The sequence below is a fragment of the Manduca sexta genome, unplaced genomic scaffold (genome assembly GCF_014839805.1).
Source record: "Manduca sexta isolate Smith_Timp_Sample1 unplaced genomic scaffold, JHU_Msex_v1.0 HiC_scaffold_2471, whole genome shotgun sequence".
Lineage (NCBI taxonomy): Eukaryota > Metazoa > Arthropoda > Insecta > Lepidoptera > Sphingidae > Manduca > Manduca sexta.
Window position 1 is genome coordinate 1 of NW_023593439.1, and position 23,088 is coordinate 23,088.

Consider the following 23,088-nt stretch of genomic DNA (forward strand, 5'->3'; position numbering starts at 1 on the left):
GTTGTGGAACGGACTGCCGAAACGAATGTCTGCAGGTTCAAATACCAGGGCACACACATCTGACTTTTCTAAAATCATGTGTGTATTCTTTGTAAATATCGTTCGCTTTAACGGTGAAGGAAAACATCGTGAGGTAACCTGCACATCTGAGAAGTTCTCTATAGGCATTTCGAAGGTGTGTGAAGTCCACCAATCCGCACTAGGCCAGCGTGGTGGACTAAGGTCTAATCCCTCTCAGTAGTAGAGGAGGCCCGTGCTGAATCATGTTGCGTGTGTATAATTTTAATTTCCACAGCCTTGGCCCTAAAACCGATGCGTTCATGTCTTTTTTGATACTGTATTTTTTCTGCCTCAGTACCGAAGTTATATTACAGTACAACTGCTGTGCTGAGGTCTTGATTTCAAGCAGTGATTTTAGGTTGTTTGTATTAGCCCGGCGGGGAATATGGCGATGGAGATATATCAATAAATTGTCGATTACGGAATGAAGCAGTTTGTCGGTACCAGTTACCGACTTTGGTGCCAAAAATAGGTTGATTGATATGATTTTACGTATTACTATTAGATTACGTAAGATCATATTATATGTTTTAAATACATTTTATGATACTAAAATAATACCCGCTTTTTCCTAATATGTTTTTTGTGAAAACACACACTACGGCCAGTTTTGATCGGCCATTTTAAAAAACACTACGGATTATACTTAATGTTCCTGGATAAGAGGAAGGACTATGGCTGATAATTTACAAACGGTTTCCTGCTCCTGTTTTTGATTGAAAAAGATCGTTGCTCACCGGTGCCTGTTGATATCTGGTGCCACTGTGTTATCTTGTAATTTGAAATAATCCCGAGTATGATTTCGTGGTTGCAGTGTGCGGGCGACCACTGAGCGCGCAGCACGTAGTGATAACATATCGATAACTGATTAAAACTTATCAATTAGTAAGGTTTGGTGATTTTGGAAGCCGGACATTCGAAGCAGAAAACACGGTAAGAATTTTTGTAATTAATTGATGGTAGAACTCTATAGATATGCCATTGAATAACTTGGCCTTTCAATAGTCAACGAATGACTGTGTTCCTCCAATCAAGGCGAATATCTCCAGGTAGTTGTTACACCTGGCCGGTCGCTACCTCTTGAACGGTTGGTGTTTGGAGCTGGTTGGACATTACCGCTGTATGAATTTTGTTTTCGGGGTTTTGGATTGATTGTCATTCCATTTGAAATATTTGAGGTGTTTCTGTTAATCTCGGATTGGCTTCTTCCTCAAGTTGATTAATTTAATAACGCCCTTAGAGTACCTTAGTTCCTAGTTCCTTTTAGTATTCTCGGTGACCTTCAGGTGCTTAGATTTGTAGAAAACATTATGTTGCAGCATTCTTTAAAGTTTTCGCGAAATATGATCCTGTAACATTATCCAGAAGTTTTGGAGATCTAAAGTGCCTCGGCACTTCTAAGGTCGATAGTGCGGATGCACTGGGATATGATTTAGGTGTTTGTAATAGATTATTTATCAAGGAATCCACACCTTTGGCTATCAAAAATATGATAAGCATTGCTGCATTTGTATAAGTTGCAATCTGTCGTTAAGCAGCAGTTTGCGCTCTATCAATTACAAAGCAAAGTGATTAAGGATTACAAAAGAATATATTACCACTATTTACTTTAAAACCCTCCTTAGTTTATTCAAGGAGATGTTGAGTTCACAACCTACGGTCTTCCTTGTCTTTTTATTAATCCGTATTGATAAGACCTTGTTGATATTGAGCCAGAAAAACCCCAGGTAAAGAGAATAAGGCATCTATTCGAATTCGAGTAAGATCTAATTTTGCTTAAGGTAGAACGTATAATTTTATCTTCGACTTGTGAATACATCAATTTATTTGCACACGCGAGTGGATCACAGGCGGACGTAACATTATAACAATAGTCGTTTCTAGTGTTCCTCTGTACAGAATTTTGGGTCTTAAGGTCACGGCAATACGGTTTAATACAAAATGTCAGATGTGGAAAAAACATCAATTTATGCCAGTCATCATGGTTCTTTAACCTTGGCTCAAAATCACAGTCAAGGCCTTTCGTTACTTATTTATAAACAAAGCTATGTCTATGTGACACTTGTTATCTAAAATGCGACAGTCTTTTGGCAGGTAGATGTTGCACTGTCTATTTCTGCCGCTAAGCAGCAGGTGTGGTCACCGTTATGTTCTGGTTTGAAGAACATTGTAGCCAGTGTAACTGGACATAATAAGACTTGCATGTCGTATCTTAGGATGGCGAGCGCAGTGGAATACCATTTGTTTTATTCAGGGTATTGGATAGTGTTTTTACTGTTCATGGGTGATCGTATCGCTTATCATGAAGTGAACGGCAAGCTCGTCTCGTCATTCAAAGCAATAATCTATATATATATATATATATATATATATATATATATATATATATATATATATATATATGATCCCTATTTCCCTTGGTCACGCCATCACGTGTGAACGGCTGGACCGATATCACAATTTTTTTTTGTTGTGTTTGTTATAGTCAGGAGAAGGATCTTATGAAAGAAACAATTAAGGAAGTTGAGCGGAACGTTAGAAAATTTAAGTAAAGGTAATTTCAGCGATTGTAAGAATGTGTGCTGTAAATTCATAGTTGGCAGGACATCGTCCGTCGGGTCAGCTAGTAAAACAATAAATAATGTTTCTTGATATTTTATTTTTTTCAGATGGCGCGTCTTTTACTAATCCTCATCCCAGTGCTGGTAATCGGCATACCGCTGTACTTTCTATTCTTCAAGAGTCCACCCCCCGTCCCTGACTTCGATCTGAACGAGTGGTGGGGCCCCCAGAGCCTGAAAAGCAAACAGGACACCAGCGTGAGACCTTTCAGAATCAGCTTCAGTGATGCTGTGAGTGGCAGTAATTTTATTATCATAATTTATAATTATGTATATTTTTAGCATTTTGGCACTGCTACATTGTGTACTAAAGTTTCATTAACGGTATATTAATTGCTTAGATATTAAGCATCGATACAGTAACTGTACTTACATAATTTTGACTGCCTCAGCGGCGTAGTTATAATTGTACACAGTACGAATACAACTACCGCCCTTTGGTCCCGGTTCAAAACCCGGGTCAGCCAAAATAATCGTGACTGGGTTTTCTATCTTTAACACACACTCAGTCGTAGCTCCGATTCAAGAAGGTAGCAGTATGACTCCTCCGTGCCTCGAAAAGCACGTAAAGTCGTTGGTCCTACGCTTGACCTCCCTCCGGTCATGTCAGATTCATTCTAAATCAATCTAAATCCATTCCACTGTTTCTGCATTTACTTATAATAAATATTTTTACAATAAAGATATTTTATTTGTAAAGAATTATGAGTAATGAGCATACATAGTATATTATAGGCGTGCAAATGTTTCATTATGAGAGTAGACATATCACGTTTAGCTACAGCAACGGCACACATACAAATACTTTCAATAAAGTAATATATTATTAACACCACAATTTCAATTTCAATTAATTTAATCCTTTAACATTAATAATGTCAGCAAGAGTAAGAAGTAACATAAGATAAAACCTTGGAGCAACTAGTAGGAAGGTGAAGATCGCGCCGTCTGGCGAAAATCTATCTTTGATGATATAACCACACATGATAATGCCCGGCTTCAAGACCTAACCAAGAAACACAAAAAACGACACGAACGCGCTACCAACGCTTTATCATCCACGGAAAGTCTAATAATAATGTCTGTTTGTCGTGTGGATTTGCCGTTCTCGTGTTGGTATTACAAAATGTCTCAAAACAACTTCCAATAGTTGACGCTGTTTGAATCATACAAATGTATGTAACAGGCTAATTAAAAATGTCCATAGTTATATAAGTAGTTAAAATTATTATTTATAAATAATAATAATTATTCGTATACATTGTTTTGACGTATCATAACGTGCAACTTTGTTCGCCTACGTGATAAAGTATTTTTTTTGCTTACCAATACTATACCTCGTGTAGTAACTGGAACAGTCAATATTTATTATCTTATAGATTAATTAGCTATTAATCATTATTTTACATATCTGATAAATAAAAAATAATGATGGTGATGTAATAAATAAAATACGATGAGCAATACTTGCTAGTTATGATGAAAGAGACAGTTACAAAGAAGAAGTAAATTTGACAGACTTGCATGAAGTTTGGTTTCACACGTTTTTTGTCTACATTCCAATAGATGGATTCATCAACACTTGACGAGACAACTGGAAATTTTTATAACTTCAACTTAATAAATGTTTGCCAGAACCAATTGGTTTCTAGAAAATACGTGATAGTAAATGAGTATAAGCTAGTCTTCTTATCCAGTTCCTTGGTGATACATCAAATGAACATTACTGCCATACGGCAACAGCGGCAACTATATTGTAAACCATAACAGATTGTAATACGGTTTGATTTTGATAGCTTATATTAGAGCCTCTGGTCTGAGTGTTGCACGATTGTTCTAGGCTAGTTTGGAATCTATACTATTATATAAAGCTGAAGAGTTTGTTTGTTTGTTTGTTTGAACGCGCTAATCTCAGGAACTACCGGTCCAAACCGAAAAATTCTTTTACGTTGGATAGCCCTTTGTTCGTGGAGTGCTATAGGCTATATATCATCACGCTATACCCAATAGGAGCGGGGCAGTAATGGCTAATCTCAGGAACTACCGGTCCAAACTGAAAAATTCTTTTTGCGTTGGATAGCCCTTTGTTCGTGGAGTGCTATAGGTTATATATCATCACGCTATACCCAATAGGAGCGGGGCAGTAATGGCTAATCTCAGGAACTACCGGTCCAAACTGAAAAATTCTTTTTGCGTTGGATAGCCCTTTGTTCGTGGAGTGCTATAGGCTATATATCATCACGCTATACCCAATAGGAGCGGGGCAGTAATGGCTAATCTCAGGAACTACCGGTCCAAACTGAAAAATTCTTTTGCGTTGGATAGCCCTTTGTTCGTGGAGTGCTATAGGCTATATATCATCACGCTATACCCAATAGGAGCGGGGCAGTAATGGCTAATCTCAGGAACTACCGGTCCAAACAGAAAAATTATTTTTGCGTTGGATAGCCCTTTGTTCGTGGAGTGCTATAGGCTATATATCATCACGCTATACCCAATAGGAGCGGGGCAGTAATGGCTAATCTCAGGAACTACCGGTCCAAACTGAAAAATTCTTTTTGCGTTGGATAGCTCTTTGTTCGTGGAGTGCTATAGGTTATATATCATCACGCTATACCCAATAGGAGCGGAGCAGTAATGGCTAATCTCAGGAACTACCGGTCCAAACTGAAAAATTCTTTTTGCGTTGGATAGCCCTTTGTTCGTGGAGTGCTATAGGCTATATATCATCACGCTATATTCAGTAGGAGCGGAGCAGTAATGGCTAATCTCAGGAACTACCGATTCGAACTGAAAAAATATTTTGTGTTGAATAGTCCTTTGTTGTGGAGTGCTCAAAGTTATATATCATCACGCTATGACCAATAGGAGCGGAGCAGTAATGAAACATGTTGCTTAAACGGGGAAAATTATGAGTTTTGAGCGCTTCCGTTGCCTGCGCTGCGTAAACGGTTAAAGTTATGCCAATCAGTGATGTATGACGGGATTGTTTCACTTAAAAGTTCTAAAAATATATTATAAAACAAAGTTCCCCGCTGCATCTGTCTGCCTGAACGTGTTAAACTCAAAAACTACCCAACATGTTAAGATGAAATTTAGTATGGAGACAGTTTGAGACCCCGGGAAGAACATAGGCTCCCGGGAAACTACTACTTTTATAACGGAAAACTTTAGTCTAAAAAACTTTATAACGCGGGCGGAGCCGCGGGCAAAAGCTAGTAAAGAATAAATGTCACTATTACTTGCATGTATATCTCTAAGAAATCTTTTTATATCTAGATGGTGAAAGAACTAAAAGACCGTCTCAATAAAAGGCGTCGTCCACTGACGCCTCCTTTGGAAGGTGTCGGCTTCGAATACGGGTTCAACTCAAACCAGATAGAAGCTTGGACTAAGTACTGGGCAGAGGAGTACCCGTTTGCGGAGAGGGAAAAGTTCCTCAACAAGTACCCGCACTTCAAAACCAACATCCAAGGACTCGACATTCACTTCATGAGGATTAAACCTGAGGTAGGTGATGGATAATTATGATTAATATTACTTTTGGCTTTTTGCAGTACCAATTGCTTATTTCTCTTAGATAAATAAGACATTATTGAAATGGTGTTGAATTACAAAAGTGCCATAAATTAACAATTGTGCCGATATATTTTATAGCTAAGTTTTTTTATTGCTTTGAATGACGAGACGAGCTCGCCGTTCGCCTGGTGGGAAGCGATATGGTCGCCCATAAGCAGTAAAAATACCATCCAACATCTTGAACTACACAGTATTGTTTGGCAATCCACTGAACTCGCCATCCTGAGACGTGAGATGTTAAGTCTCATTATGTCCAATAGTTACACTGGCTACAATGTCCTTCAAACCGGAACACAACAGTGACTACACACTGCTACCTGGCGGCAGAAATAGATATTGCGGTGGTACCTACCCAGGCGGACTCTCACATATGAGAGACCTACCACCAGTATGTAACGTAAAATTAGTGATATACATATATGGTGTGATATTCACTCCAGGTGCCAGCGGGAGTAGAGACGGTGCCCGTGCTTCTGCTCCACGGCTGGCCCGGCTCCGTGCGCGAGTTCTACGAGGCGATACCAATCCTCACCGCCGTCAGCAAGGACAGGAACTTCGCCTTGGAACTCATCGTGCCCAGTCTACCTGGATACGGATTCTCTGATGTGGGATTATATTTTTTTTTATTATACCATCTTAAAAAGATTTTTTGTCGCTTTTTGTGCGAGTATTAGACGAGTAGAACATTATTCTGATGGTAAACACCGCGTCAGTACATCAATATGCCCAGAACCTTAAATTTTCAAATAGGTAGTTGGAGAAGAAAGGTCTTGGCCGAATGTTGATGAAAGGAAAAGAAACTCATGCATTATTGTCTACTATTTTAACCAATATGAAAAAGTTCATCTCAATTAATATATTTTACAGGCAGCTGTACGCCCAGGTCTTGGGGCTGCTCAGATTGCCGTAGTCTGCAGAAACCTTATGCAGCGTCTTGGATTCAAGCGGTATTACGTGCAAGGGGGCGACTGGGGTTCCGCCATTGGAAGCATCATGGCCACTATCTTCCCTCAGGTAACTCTAGATAAATCCTTCAAAACTATTTCATGGCATGAAGCTGAAACTAAAAGTGGAGTTTACATACTTTAACAGTCATTTGTACTTCCAATTAACCTTAATGAACTATTCGTATTTTTTAAGTTATTTGAATTTGTTTTTTAAAGAGTAAGTGCCTGTTTAGAGTACAAATAATTTCAAATATTTTATCTTCATTGAGGTATTCTTGGTGTGGACTTCATTCTTTCTACTAATTTAATACTTCAAGAAGAGAGATCAAACAACTTAAGGGACGTGATAGAAATCAAAATTATTGAAGCTTAATTTAAATGTCTAATCAAAATAATATTATTTGCATCAGTTGTAGCTGTTGAAACCAGTGAGATTGTAACTTAGCTTATTAAGAATATCGAAAATTTCTAAATAACAACAAATTCGACAGGAGTATTTTTGCGGGGATTACCATAACAACGCAGTAGATCAAGAGGGACCGTTGATTATGGCATCACCGACTTTAGATCCACAATAATAAGGATACGAAATACCAAGAATATGGAATATCTATCACCTTAAGAAAGCCAATAATTTCACTGTATAATCTTTACGTCTCATTGCAGGAAGTCCTGGGCTTCCACGCCAACGATTACCTTCATTATGAGCTCTACAGTAACATTCTTGGAACTCCTGGGCTCCGTATTTCCTTCACTGATCGTCGAATCTAAATACGCAGACAGAATGTATCCCCTGGGGTCTATGTATGCTTACCTTCTTGAGGAGACAGGGTACATGCATATTCAATCCACCAAACCTGACACAGTCGGTAAGTTTAAAGATTTTAATGGTTTATTAAGTGACATCTTTTCGGTATGCGAGGGTAGACTGACTTTATGAATGTCACGGATATCCGCTGGATGCAAAAAGCTTTTGATAGAACCATCTGGAAATCTTTATGAAAACCAATCTGTAGTAGTGGCATGTCATGATAACTTGTCCAATAGACTATCAGAATGTCAAGCGCAGTCCAAAGCCACAGTGTGCTTATTAATTAAATCTCCGAGGTAATATTGTTCCTGACATTACATAACCCGCTAAGACGAAATTTCGAATACTAGACCGACGAGTAATATTTTAAGTCTTCGAAAATTTTACTCACCATATTGGTATCGACATCTGGTGATCAAATAACAATTTATAACAGTGATTTTACTTTCCAGGTATCGCTTTAACAGACTCGCCAACTGGTCTACTCGCCTACATCCTGGAGAAGTTCTCCACTTGGACCAACAAAGACTTCCGCTCCAAAGAGGACGGCAACCTCGGTTTTAGATGGACTAAAGACCAGCTCCTGGATAATCTGATGTTCTACTGGACTACTAAATCGATTACAACCTCCATGAGGCTGTACTCTGAAACCTTGAACTCTAAGCACTTTGCTTTGCAGTTAGATGAGTGAGTTGCATATTTATTGAGGAACTCTTATTTCTTTCAAGGTCTTTAGTTTTAAGATTACTTTGGAGTATAGATGGCCTCGTGTATGCAGAAGCTATGTGAGCAGGTTTAGCAGGTTTGTTTATTTCCAACACCAGATAGTAGTGTGAGACCATGTTATGCTAGTGAATCATACCAATTGCGTGCACACATACACAACATCACGCATTTATCCCCGAAGGAGTATGCAAAGGCGCAATCAGGGCACCCACTTTCGCCAAGTGTGTTCCGTCTCATGTTCTGATAGGAGACGAGTCTATCGCCATATCGGGCACAAAATTCAGACACCGGGCTGATACTGAGCAGAAAATCTCAAATATCACTTTGCTCGACCCGGGATTCGAACCCAGGACCTCAGAACGCTATCGTATCACGCATGCAGTACTACTACGCCTCCTCCAGTCCTCGGTAATTTTGAGTAATCATTAACAATAGGCATGATGACAGATTTTTAAAACCTATTTTATAATATTCGGAAATATTTATTAACTAGCTTCCGCTCGCAGCTTCGCCCGCGTGGATTTCGGGCTTCAAAATGGAGCCGGTCGCGAACGTTCGAGAATGTTTGTTTTACGAAGCTACTCGCTAAGTGATTCGCTAGCCTCTAGGTGCCAAGCAAGCCGCCTGCCTGTGCGTTCGCGACCTTATATATATATATACAAAAATAATCCTTATAGCATGATTTAGTATTCACGCATGATGGCTTATTATTAGCGTATTTCATGTATAACTTTGGTGTTTCTATACCGATTTCTGTGATTCTTTTTTATGGAATATTTAATAATGGTAACTGTTTTAATTAGGGATGACTGAGAGTGTTATAAACGTAAGAGTAGACAAATATAATGAGAAAGCTTCGAACTGCTAAGCTATCGGGAGTTACACGTGTTATTGTGAGTCAACCATAAAAGATAGACATATGCTGTCGTGGGATATTTTTACATAATTTTAAGGAGAACATTTCCGTCATACATGATTTCTGTGTAGCTTTAACCATTAAGGTTGCACACGCGACGGAAGCTTAAAAATGGAGTAACTTCTCCCGTTTTCCCAACATTTCCCTTCACTGCTCTGCTCCTATTAATTGTAGCGTGATGAAAAGTATACTATAACCAGCACAGGAGTATGACAAATAATTGTACCCAAAGTTTCGTTTAAAAATCCGTCGAGTAGTTTTGTTTCTATAACGGTTATACAGACAGACAGACAGACAGACAGACAGACAGACAGACAAACAATTTACAAATTGCATTTTTGGCATCAGTATCGATCCCTAATCACCCCCTGATAGTTATTTTGGAAATATATTTCATGTACAGAATTGACCTCTCTACAGATTTATTATAAGTATAGAAGAAGATTACAACGAATATCATATTTTTGCAAAAAATAAAGATTTTAGTATAACAAAAAAAAGCATTTTATTTTATAAGTTTAAAATTCGCGCTAAAACGCATTAAAGTGTCATGGCGTTTCCTTTGACGTCACGTTCGAGTAGTCGAGGTGTAAACACTATACATTTTTAACACAATTTAGTTATTTAGTGAGAAGAAAAATTAATTCCAAAACGTACAGGTAATGTGCGGTCCCTCAATGTATTAACACATCAATAAAAACACCTAACAAGTTATTTATTTTCGTTCCATACAATAAAACAACACGATCACAAGGTGATTTAAAAGGAATATTGCCCAGCATTCAGCTTTAGTTTTGTGAAGATCACTTTAACGTAAGCATTTACTAAAATCTTTGTTTGAAGTTAAAAACTTTCCAAGCATCAATAAGTCGATTCTAGGCAAATTTGCGATGTTTGCTTTTGTAAATCTTTTTATCGTGATTCACGTTAATTTACTTTTAATTTTACAACACACACAAAACAAACTTGTCGTTGTAAACAAACTTTAATCGTACTTAATTATAATAAGAGTTAACCAGTGCTGCAAACGAAACAAATCGTGGTATATATCTATAGGTAATGAGTAATCATATGTTTACTCGAACGTGACGTCATTTGCTCCGATTGGCATTCAGAATGTCATGGCGGATTGCATTATTTTGTAATTTTATTTTATCAAAATAATTATTAATCTCGTTCATAATAAAAAAATAAATACGAGTTTTGTAATCCCCTATTTAGGTTTCATTAAACAGATACAAAACTTAAGGGATTTTTATTTACTATCATCATGCCTATTCTTGGATTATTCTCTGTTCCACTACTAGTCATGAGATTTTCTGCAACTGATAGAATTTGGACCTTATAAGACCACACTGGCCATGTGTGACAGACGTCACAAACACATAAAGATAATTAACAAAGCATAAATAATTTATTTGCATTTTGAACATTAGACTTTCGCCTCCATATTCCGTTCCTTTAACTGGCTGTCGCTATATGAAATTTCCTATACCTGATTGAACTAGGCTAATATAACTCCTGCTGAATTCCAGGATCCCAACTCCAGTGCCAACATGGGTAATCCAAGCGAAGAACGAGATAGCGTACTTGCCGCCTCTCATGCTCAAGATGAAGTTCCCGAACCTGGTGGGAGAGCGTGCGGTAGACGACGGTGGACACTTCCTCGCCTTCGAGCTGCCGAAACTCTTCGCTGAAGACGTGTTGACAGCTATCCAGGAATTCAGGAACCTGAAGAGTGCTAAGACTGAATTCTAATTTTACTAATGACATAAATTATGATTACTATAATCCTCATTTTTATTAACAATCAATTCATATTTCCTTCCCTTGCATCAATTTCGAGGTTGACGTCGAGTTGTGGAATAAAGTCAATTAAGTCGAAAGTAACATGGTTTTTCTCACGTACTATGTAGTTGAAATCGCCGACCAGTTCCTCCTCATAGCACTCGCCCCTGAGGATGACCTACTTAATAGGTTGATATTGGTCGGCGATTCCGACGACATAGCACGTAAGTAAAACCGTGTTGCTTTCGACTAATTAAATGAGTCTCGCTTAAGTTTTAATAATATTAAAGTCAATTAACTTTCAAACTCTCTAAGATTTAGTTTGGGATACTAAAGACGTATTATGGTGCCACTGTTTAAGGATCTTGAATCATAGATTCTTGGTTATTAGGATTATGAGCCTCTAGCTGGTTGCTGACGGCCGTTACACTATGTTTTTGTTGGCTACTAATCAGTTCAGTAAAAATGATATCCAGTACACTTCTACCATTAGAATTTATGTCTAGGGTATACATAGGGGATGTAGCTCAGTGGTAGAGCGTTCGCTTTGCATGTGAAAGGCCCCGGGTTCTATCCCCGGCATCTGCAAAATTCGAACTATTTAGAATTTTAAGTCTTTAAATGACTGTTTTAATTTTACTTCACGTTTTAAGTGCATCAACCTCAGTTTAGTTTCCTTACAAGAGCCATAGTCCAGCAAATTTAACTAAATAGAATATACTTAATATGTTTAAAGAAAATCGTATCGATTGTTTATTGTTTATGAATTATCGTTCGCTTTAACCGTGAAGGAAAACATCGTGATGAAAACTACATACCTTAGAATTCTCCATAAATAAATTTTGAAAGTATGGGATGTCTGCCAACCCACACTGGGCCAGCATGTTGGACTAAGAACTAATCTTCCTCAGTAGTAGAGGAGGCCCGTCCCCAACAGTGGGACAGTATAAAATACAAGGCTAATATTATTACATGCAAAGAAAAAATATACAATATTTTAAAATTTTATCTACCTCAAATAGCACGAAATCTATGCTGAAAAGAATATTGGCATTAGCTCCGTAAAATTGACATAATCACAGTCATCATTGTTTAATTTAAATGAATATAATATGTATTATAGTAGTCTACTGTACAATAATGAGGATGTATATTCGTTGCTTCCTTTGCTTATTATTGTGAAACAAAAAACAAGAAACAATATAAAATCTGTGTTCCATTTTTGAATTATGTGAGCTGGCGGCTAAAAGCAATATGGCGTGTGTCGATAAAACTAATAAATATTAAAATTATAACAAATTGTGTTACCATTAGGGTATCACTTACCCCAAATATTAGCGCCGACTCAAATAAAAGTGCAATAGACAAATAACTGGTTGGTGTCGATAAGCCATGGACGCGGGTCGGTCGCGTGCCGTTCCCTTCCCGCGGGAGAAAGTTATTGTATCACACCCTGATTCAGATTGAATTTGACTTAATCTCAAAATCATGGGTTTGCACATGCGAAGTTGTGATTGTTTGGTAAGCGAATTTATATTAGTTTTAGAAAACAGTATCGTAATACAAAAATATTAAACTATATAATTAATTACCAATTGGTACTTAATAAGTCGCTGTCTTATTTGAAATGTTCGTATGACAAAATGTTACGTCCTTAAATATGAATACAAAAAGAATATATTTACGGATAATATGCTAATATTCGCACTAGAGACGTGCAAATCTTGACAAGGAAAAATATGAAGTATTTTAATATGATGTTTTGCTATTTCACAGTAGATTGAGTTACCATCACATAAGCGCAATTTTTTTTGTATAAGCATCATTCCAATATCCGCTATATTATAATTATCTTAGACCTCTTTGTCGTATTATATCTCAATAATTTTATATGTATGAGAAGTACACGCTTATAAAAAGTTATAGGATATTTATATACCTACCTTATTAGCGTTTTTGTATCGCGCAGTTCGACCATCGCTTTGAGACCCCGGGTTCGTATCCTGTGTTTAAAAAAATCATTTTTTTACTGTTCAGTTTCAGCTTGGAGTCTGGAATTTGTGCCCGATATGGCGGTAGGCTCGCCCCCTATCATATAATGGGAAGGAACACGCATGGCGAAAAGTGGTTGCTCTTGGTGCAACTCTGCTTACCCCTAGCTAATGTCGTGATGTGTCTACAAATTCTGAGTTTTCATGAAAGCTATGGCGGTTGACTTTCTTAAGTGTTTTCTACAACGTCAAAGATATTTTAAAGGAGAAGTCAATAATTTATCCTCTGTTTTAATTTTGCTCATTAAATAACTATTTTTTCATCCTTCCTTTAAAACGTGACTCTGAGTCGTATAAAATCACATACTGTACGTTATATCGCTTCCGCGCTCTTCCCCAATCTCCCATCCATTGAGCCGAAACATCGAGCTCTCGGCTATCGGCACACCACCAGCCGCCCTAACACGAGGGGAGCGTGGGCTCATAAAATAATTATACAATTAAACGTGAGAAGTACTTGATTTGCGGATTAGAGGGTGCAATTTATGATATTTGAAATAGTTTTATACTGGTGAGATCATTTTAGCCTTACTAAATAAACAATATTATACTTAAATTTCTAAAATATAAATTGTGAATGGCGGAAATTCTTGACTGTCTCGATAGCGTAGCTGTATGTCAGTACGTGTGCAGTGTTGATGGCTTGGATTCGATACCCAGGTCGGGTAATGTGGTATTGAATTTTCCTATTCAGTATAAGCCTGGAGTCAGAAATTTGCGCCAGATATGGTGAAAGGCATGGTTTTGCAATATGTTTCATTACTGCTCCGCTCCTATTGGTCATAGCGTGATGATATATAGCCTATAGCACTCCAACAACAAAGAGCTATCCAACACAAAAAAAAAAATTCAGTTCGAAACGATAGTTCCTGAGATAAGCCATTACTGCTCCGCTCCTATTGGTCATAGCGTGATTATATAGTCATCGGGAATTAAGACGTGTGCGAAAGAACGAGATGAAACGATATCCCCACATCGCGCCCACTTCTGCACATTACAATATTTTAAATATGAATTACTCGCTCATTTTTTAACCAATTTGTATGCAGTTTTCACAGCAGTGCTTCTTTTCGTATTATTAACCGTTAAATATAGAATAATGTACAAAATCAAGCATAGGCCGGTCCCCTATTGCAAATTGTTGTACATTTTAAGGACATAAGTGGGGGTTTGCTAACCGGAATGTATTTCGCTGCTTCCTACAATCTCACTGTCAGCATGAAACCAAATACCTACTTCCGATTATTTATATGGCAGTAATCTCGTAATGACAATTATTTCAACATAACTGAAGCATAACCGTTTCCGAAATTATTTTCCTTCGCCAAATAAGAGAATTCAAACACTATTATTTCGGTTGAAAACACTTATCACTTTTGAGATCAGATATAAAGTCTCATCATGATGAGCATAGTACACACACATACCACACGCATTTTCTTTGAAAGGGTAGGCAGAGGTGTTATCAGGGCACTCTCTTTTCTCTTGTGTATTGCGTCCCATGATGTGAGAGCGGGCTATGGACTGATAGTGAACAGAAACCCCAAATATTACATTATAGTATTTGTTATTCAAATTTTTAGGTACTATATATGCCCACAGAGGCATTCTTGTCATTCTATGGAATCATTTTGACATTGCGTTAATAAATGAGACCACATATTGGTCCACCACCGTGAACAAACATCATCCATTGACATTTGACATAAAACTATTTTGCAGATTTTATATTACAAGTTTCTCCCGACGTTTCAGCAAAAAAAAGTATTAAAGAAAAACAAACAGATGTATAGTAAGGTATCTGAACTACACTATATTTCCTATTAGTATACCTACACCATGTTACAAAAAATAACATGTGAAGTGAGTTTCGCAATAGCGAAATTCCAGACTACAAAATGACAACTGCTAAATATTGTATAGGAGGTAGGGTCTGCCCTTAGTGTAGCCACGCCCCTTTAGAAAGAGAGAAGTGTACCAACCAAAGCATTAGAAAGGAACGCAAGATCGTAGACTAATATTTCATGACAAAGCGTTTTCAATTTACCGCAAGCTTTGTTACTTAGTGAATTGCGAGGTAGCTGTTTTGATTCCCGTGTTGTTTTAGATTTTGCTTTCGATTTTCCCAGTCACAACTACAAGTCGTATGACGCGTCCGACCTAAAGCATTTTTAAAATTAATATTTATCCAAACCTAAAAAATAGGAACGATTGAAAAGTGATACGTGATTCCGATTTTAAGAAATGTACTTTAATTTTTTTATTTAATTTGGTTTAGAATATAAAATGACCCAAGGTAAATAAAAACCTACAATGACTAGGCTACTTTTGGCTTTTCATTTTAAAGTTAACATTATCAGTATAAGCAGTTAAGTTCATACTTTACCACAAAATGGCAAGGTTTTTATTTTTCTGGTCAGGCTTGGTATTTTTCGAAACAAAGATTCTAATTCGATTATTATACCATCTTACTCTTTACCAAGTTTAGGTAAAAAGTTATCGCAACATAAATATTTTTGTTTATAAATGTTAACTCCTCTAAATTGATCTCTGGTGCTTCGAGCGTTTCTTTAGTACACAATAAATATATTTGGTAATGTCATTTCGAAATTAAAATCTCTAAAATATGATTTTTGAACAGACGAAACCAAGCTGGCAAGAGTTATTAGTTAACATCCAATAATAAAATAAAAGACGCACATTCTCATATGTTTTAATGAAAATAACGTCACAAATACAACAGCAAATCTTTGGTTACATACTTACAGGGTTGAGATCGATAAAACTACTTCGGCTTACATTAAACATACATCACAAAAACAACAAAACATTATGGATTACTCCAAGTATAATTCAATACAAGATCAATTAATTCAATTGTTGGTGATAACATATATTTTATATCTGCCTGGATAACGACCACCTTACACAAGGTGTTAAAACCCACCATAGTGACCCACGTAAGTGTGTCGAGTTCCGGTATTAGTCTGTGTATATCCGGTTCCAACAGGCCGGCATGATTACGTCGACTGTCGCGGGGTAATCATCTCTCGTTAGTCGATATTCTATTGGACCCCACTCCACTTACCATAGGGTGCAATGGGATCACTTTGCCGCGCTCGAATAGAAACATATTTTTACTCGGAAACTGAAATAGCCTTTATACATCTTAGCTTAAATAATAACAATTACAACTCATACGAATATACAGTTGATAAAACCACGGATCTTCTTTAATGAATGAGTTAAGGTTCAATTCAATGTCCCACCTACTTATAGTGCCTCTTTTATCGCCTAACCAATTATCACCACTCAATATTTTCTCAATATTTTACATGCTGAATGCAAGATGCTCTGAATGATAGCACCGCGCTCGTCCAGTGAGCTAAACTATTATGGTCAGTAACTATACTGGCTTTAAAATCTAAACCTGAATACAATAAAAGTGTTTTAAAACTGCAGTTATTCAAAACCCAGTGCCTAAATTCCTTAAATGGGAAACTCGCTTTGATTTTATGGAATTTGGTAAAATAATCCATGTATTATGGATACGCGATAAACGTCCTTCTTAACAAGTTCTAAAACTTGTTCAATTGGGATAAACAAACGATTCCAAAATTAATAAATGTCACCAACATTAAATTCACCATCGCTTTATTTACCATCGTCCTTGTCCTTGTCTTTTGACCATTCTTACCATCATCTTTACCATTCTGTGCGGGAGCTATCATCAACAAATTATTACCATTCCTATCAGCAATATTCCTGAACGGCATATTCTGCCTCCATCTAGAAGGAAAGTAGTACTGATTCTTAAAAACTCTCAGATGGTCCTTCCCGAAGATTATTTCTGTCCTTGTACTGATCGAAGTCCTCTGGCAGGATCTTCGGAAGATAGTTTCCTCATTCTCTTCGTTACCACACCTCTGGTCGCTGTCGAAGACCTTAGCTCTAGGACCTTCGTCTTCGTAATAAGGCCGCTTCAGGAGCAGTCGTCGAGATTGAGGACTGAGAGGTGATTCGCATTTGATGGCGAGAGATGCGGAGTTTTCCTTGTTCATGGATAGGCCGTGAGTCTTTTGCCACTCCAAGACTTCGCAAAGAAGGCCTATGTACCTGTGGAAGAAAGAAAAAGACACGTTACCATAAATACAACACATTCTGATTTCACTTTTCTCTACACAAACCAATCATAATTTATGACTATAATAATATTTCAATAGCATAAACTATATTAACTAATAAAAAATATATATTGTTAGTCAATATTGACTGAAATACTTGAGAATTAAATTGATTTTACAGTTAACATAGCACAATGCGTTAACTCCCACAAAATAACTAGGTATCAGATGCTATGTGTTTTATTTTAATAATTACAAACTGAGGGTAATTTTGTAATAAGTTCAACGGCTCCTACGGTCGCGCCAGTCAACGAATATACGTCTGATTGTAAAGTTATCGTTTCATTGCTTTTCCTAGTAATCCACTTATTCCTATTTTACAAAAAACTCACAGCATTTAAACGCAAAATTCATGACAGCTTTAAAGCCATATCACCGCCTTGATTGCATGTACTACCACATAATGCTGAACAGAATAGTACCTATTACAGTCTAGAGTAAGCTAGCGTTAGTTATCGCGCTCGTTTGGATGGTTTACTGTTGTTAATCCTTCTGGTTTTGTAATTACAATTATCTACCCCCCCCCCCCCCTTTACCCTGTCTTATCAAAACATACATCTTGTCAATGTATGTTTTGTGAGTTGTTCCTTTAATAAATAAATAAATTCCTTAAACAGTTCACAATGTATGGAATAAATTCAGTTCTGAAAAGATAGAAATTTGAGATTTACCTACCTAATAGCCATTCTCAATATCTCGTTCTTGGACAGCTTCTTGTCAGGCGGGTGGGTCGGCACCAGTCTCCTGAGCTCAGCAAACGCACCCGACACGTTCTGCTGCCGCCAGCGCTCGCGGCAGTTCGTGAAGAGCTTGCGAGGTGCGCGGATGATGCAAGAGTTCAGGGGCTGCAGGTCCTCGGACAGGGTCTGGGGGAAGTCGAGAATTTTAAACGCTCAGTATCAGCCTGGAGTCTGGAATTTATGCCCCATATAGGCTCGCCTCCTATCATATCATGGGACGGAACACACTTGGCGAAAGGTGGGTGCCCTGGTTGCGCCTCTGCATACACCTTCGGGGTAAATGCGTGATGTGTGTGTTGTGAGAATTTCGAACAACTGTCGACTAGAGAATAATGATTATATCTGCCATCTCGATTTGATATAGATACTCCATCTAGACGCCACTTCAGTTTACCATCAGGTGCAGTAATATCACTGTCTAATCACTATTATTCCAAAAATAAAAGAGATTATTAAAGAAGACTTCTCACGTAGGTAATAGTTTGCTTAAGATTTATAAAAGTTCAATATAGATTTTCATTTGATTTAGAAAGAAGACTTCGTAAGCTGACCGCTATGTATTTCTATTATTAATATTAGGAAACCAAACCACACAATATTTATTTTAATTCATGTCAAAGCAAAGTTTTCACACCAAAGCAATACAATTAATTTAAAACTCTTAATACTCGCTATTCTGTGCCGTTCCTTGACTATAAACCCGCTAGAGTAGTTGAGTTAAGTACGTTCTCTGGTGGTAAAGATCTCATATGCGAGATGCCGTATTGGTACATACCATCGCAATGTCTATCGCCAAACAACAGTGTGCAGGCACTGTTATATTTCGGTTTGAAGGACATTGTAGCCACTATAATTATTGGGCACTATGAAACGTAACATAATATTTTTCAGGTTGAACCACGCATTGGAATGCCACGCAGTACTTTGTAATTCAAAGTTCTGTTTGGTGTTGCTAATGCTTATAGATGATCGCTTACCATCACCATTGTCTTGCCATATAACTGCAATAGAAAAGAAGTGAATACCTGCACAGTCCTGGGTTGCCGGTCGTCATCGCTGTCTGGGAGACACAGATCATCGCTCAGCATCTCGCTGTCGGGCTCCTCGTCCGAACACGACTCCTGGTCTGAAGCCATGGCTGATGGACACCCTGGAGAAGGAAACTACGTCACTAACCAGAAGGTATTTACAACTATGTGCATATTGTCTTTATTATTTAAACGAAATCATATAAATCTTGCTCGTACTGCTTCAATGGGTCACGGGTTCGAATCCCGGGTCAGATAAAGAGAAACTCAGTTTTTTTGCTCAGTGCCCGCCTAGTCTGGAATTTGTGCCTCATATGGTGATAGGCTCTCCTCCTATCACATCATGGGACGGAACACATTTGGCGAAAAGTGGGTGTCCTGGTTGAACCTCTGCCTATCCATTCGCGGATACACGCAAGATGTACGTATAAATCCGACATTAAACGACAATATTTGGATATAAGCTAGTTTGTACGAAAACCACGTGGCGGAGTTCAACTCGAGTTAGTCCGGTTTTTTATAGGGGTACACAACATAGTAACTCTACTATACCTGTTTGTAAGTGAAATGGCGTCCACATAGAATATGGATTGACCAGAAACGATTATCTTGCTAGTCGATATATATAGTTTAGTTCAAAACTGAATGACCAGGATGATACTAAAACACCTGATGTGGGCTATTTTGTCGTGTTTTGTATTCGTGTCGGCTGCTTTCTATCTAAGCATAAAAGAATATCCTACCACCAGCTTTACCTTAGACATTACGTCATCAAGTCCTTGGTCCGTTCTATAAAAGTACAAACACCTATTGTTGAAGCCGCTCTTATTACGCGCTATCAGCGGACGTGGCTATCACAGGAACTGCTATATTTAGAGCAATTATTAATGTACTGTTTACGGGAACAATGCTCAGTTATTTTTGAATTGCTCTTTATTAATTGTTATAGAGCGTATACTCACGCATTTGTCCACGAAGAGTTAGGCAGGGGTGCAACTGGTAAACACATTTTCGCTGTATGTATTCTGTCTCATGGTGTGGTATTGAGCAAGCCAATCGCCATTCGGGCAAAAATCTCAGATTAAGGGTAGAGCAGTAAAATCTAATATCATATTGCTTGAATTGAGACCAGGGACTTCAGAGCAGTGGTTGTACCGCGCATGCAATACAATTATGATTATAGCATCATGCGCGTCCTTTTTCAAACGTAAGCATAGGTGTACCACATCGCACGTTGAAAACAAAAGTGGTATTATACCAAATTAGATGGTATTGAGTTAGAGCGACAGCGGTCAGTTTATGTTTAACGAACAAACACAAAACTTAAAAGTATGAAGAGACTTTTAAGTTTTGTGTTTATACCCTAAGTCACCTATTAAGAAATGGATCTTTGGATATTATGACGTAGTTTTTCTGCAGATTTCAAGTCGCTCTAACTCAATACCGTCATATTTCGTATGATGCCACTTTTGTTTTCAACGTGAAACATATTTACCAATGATTTAAGTCCAATATAATAGAGGCAGATCTGTTGTCATTATCGAACACAATACTAAACTCCATGATGATGAAAAAAATTGTCAAATACACCTCTGCTTACCCATGATAAGAGAAGTAAATTGATGCTACGGTCATTTCGTTTTAAGTTAAAATATTCTTTTGTATAATGTTCGAGAATAATCTAAATCCAGATATGACTTCGTTACTCAAAGTTTTTAATCCATCCTTTATCCCTACAACGGTTATCAACAAGCGGGACTGATGGCTCAACGGTAACTTTGTTTCATTCGCTCTTTTATGAAACTTGATTAATAAAATTAGGCAATTTTATGCTATTATTATTATTTATTATTAGAAACTCCACTTTATAAAAAAAGGTTTCAACAATTTTTAGCTAATCTGGGTGCCTTAATCAAGCTTATCAGTTCGATGTTTTTTCTATACTAGATATCAATAATAACTAAAAATATAATTAAAATTAATGTATTAGAAGGTATAGAAGGATTATTAATTAATTTTGTACTAAGTCACAAGGATTTAACATTCTTGGGAATATATTAATCACTAGTTGACCCGACAGACGTTGTCCCGACTTAACTATGTTTCGCGCATTCTGTCAATCGCTGACAGGTATTTCAAACAATTGACAGTTATATAAAATTAGTATTTTCGTTCATTTATATAAGTTTTCTTAAATTTTCTAATATTCCGCACATTTATTTTATTTTTTTCTTTCATAAGAACCTTCTCCTAACCATAACAAACACAACAACAAAAAAATAGTGAAATCGGTCCAGCCGTTCACGGCTGATGGCGTGACCAAGGGAAATAGGGATTCATTATATATATATATATATATATCAATAATAATAACTAAATTTATAATTAAAATAAGTGTATTAGATGGTATAGAGAGATTATTAATTAATTTTGTACTTAGTCACAAGGATTCTAACATTCTTGGAAATATATTATTCATTATTTGCATTCCCGTATCAAGGAAACATTTTGTAATGAGACGGGAGACCTTGCCTGATAGTGTTATTCAAAGAATCGTTAACAGTTCCATTATTGTTTGGTTATCGCTTTGAGACTGATATAATAACGCAGTGTTGGTCATCCTGGTGTCCGCTGTTCCTTATGGGTCCCTATACCTAACGAGGTCTACAGATAAAGTAGAAATAAGTCTATCAATATCTAAAACATGAAAGAATAGTCACATGCTTAACAAGAAGATAGATTTGGTACAATATTATTAAAATTAAACTACTTTTTCGGATTTTATCTTGGTTTTTATATTTTAGTGAGGTGATTCCCGGGGTCCCTCCCGTAACATGAAGGCTGCAAAAGTCTTCGAAAGGTCGGGAGAAAATAAAATATTAAAACCGCGATAAAATCCGAAAAAGTAGTTTGATTTTAATGTCTAACATTCGCGTAAAACATAAGAAATCATTACACATTATAACATTTTATTTTGTTGTTTTTTTGTAGGTTCTAGGCAACCATAAAATAATCCAGTAACTGCTTTTAATATTTCTAGGATATCTACAACCGTACACAAGTTGTAAAATCCGTAATAGTGAGCACGTAAGTGTGTCGTGTTCTGGGATCAGCCTGTGTATATCCGATCCAAATAGGCCGGTATTGTGTCGATAGGCGAGGTGTAATCTCTTGTCGGTCGAGAGTCTCTGAGCCTACTCTGCTTACCATCAGGTGTTGTAGCCATTTGTCATGTCCAAAAATCTTAGAGGTCCGATGTTGAAAACAGGCATACTACGTCTTAACGGATGGAAAAAGAAGTAATAAGTTCTTTCAAATACAAAGATGTTGTGTCTTGTTCATTTATTTTTAAAGATACACTAAACAGATTACTGAGAATAATAATCTAAATTATATTACAGTGGATATATTTGCTAGTCAGAATCCAAATAGAAGTGCATACAACTTATCCAAATTAGATGACGAATTTATGCAAATTATGCGAATTTACAATGACAGTTTACAATTTATGCGAACAATCCTGTACGCACCTTAAAGTTACATAAACTATAGAATGATTTAGCGAGATACCTGTAAGACCTTAAGATCTAAATATATTTATGGTATAGGGCAAACGATCAAAAGATTTTAGTGATCT

The 23,088-nt window shown here is 37.2% G+C and overlaps 2 protein-coding genes and 1 non-coding gene across 3 annotated transcripts; 2 read left to right on the forward strand and 1 right to left on the reverse strand.

Annotated features, from left to right (window-relative positions):
- The first annotated feature begins 855 nt into the window (after window positions 1–855).
- Window positions 856–11,451, forward strand: LOC115448827 (juvenile hormone epoxide hydrolase). The gene is given in 9 exon segments (XM_030176406.2): window positions 856–993; window positions 2,730–2,912; window positions 5,961–6,191; window positions 6,701–6,865; window positions 7,128–7,274; window positions 7,874–7,896; window positions 7,898–8,076; window positions 8,471–8,705; window positions 11,196–11,451. Coding segments are annotated over 8 exon segments (1,386 nt in total). The 5' UTR covers window positions 856–993; the 3' UTR covers window positions 11,419–11,451.
- Window positions 11,452–11,964: 513 nt separating this feature from the next.
- On the forward strand, window positions 11,965–12,036 carry Trnaa-ugc. Its single transcript has one exon. It is a non-coding gene; the product is annotated as a tRNA-Ala (tRNA).
- Window positions 12,037–16,578: 4,542 nt separating this feature from the next.
- On the reverse strand, window positions 16,579–19,594 carry LOC119192194. The gene is made up of 3 exons (XM_037446029.1): window positions 19,449–19,594; window positions 18,359–18,549; window positions 16,579–17,615 (listed from the first exon to the last, which is right to left on the reverse strand). The coding sequence occupies exons 1-3, from the start codon at window positions 19,557–19,559 to the stop codon at window positions 17,078–17,080; spliced, it is 840 nt and encodes a 279-aa protein (XP_037301926.1). The 5' UTR covers window positions 19,560–19,594; the 3' UTR covers window positions 16,579–17,077.
- Window positions 19,595–23,088: the final 3,494 nt, after the last annotated feature.

Excerpts from the sequence above, each read along its gene's own strand:
- LOC119192194 (XM_037446029.1), bottom strand. The coding sequence starts at position 19,559 with ATGGCTTCAGACCAGGAGTCGTGTTCGGACGAGGAGCCCGACAGCGAG. Across the intron at positions 18,550-19,448 it reads GGCAACCCAGGACTGTGCAG|ACCCTGTCCGAGGACCTGCA; the intron begins GTATTCACTTCT and ends GACTTCCCCCAG. Across the intron at positions 17,616-18,358 it reads ATATTGAGAATGGCTATTAG|GTACATAGGCCTTCTTTGCG; the intron begins GTAGGTAAATCT and ends TTTCTTCCACAG.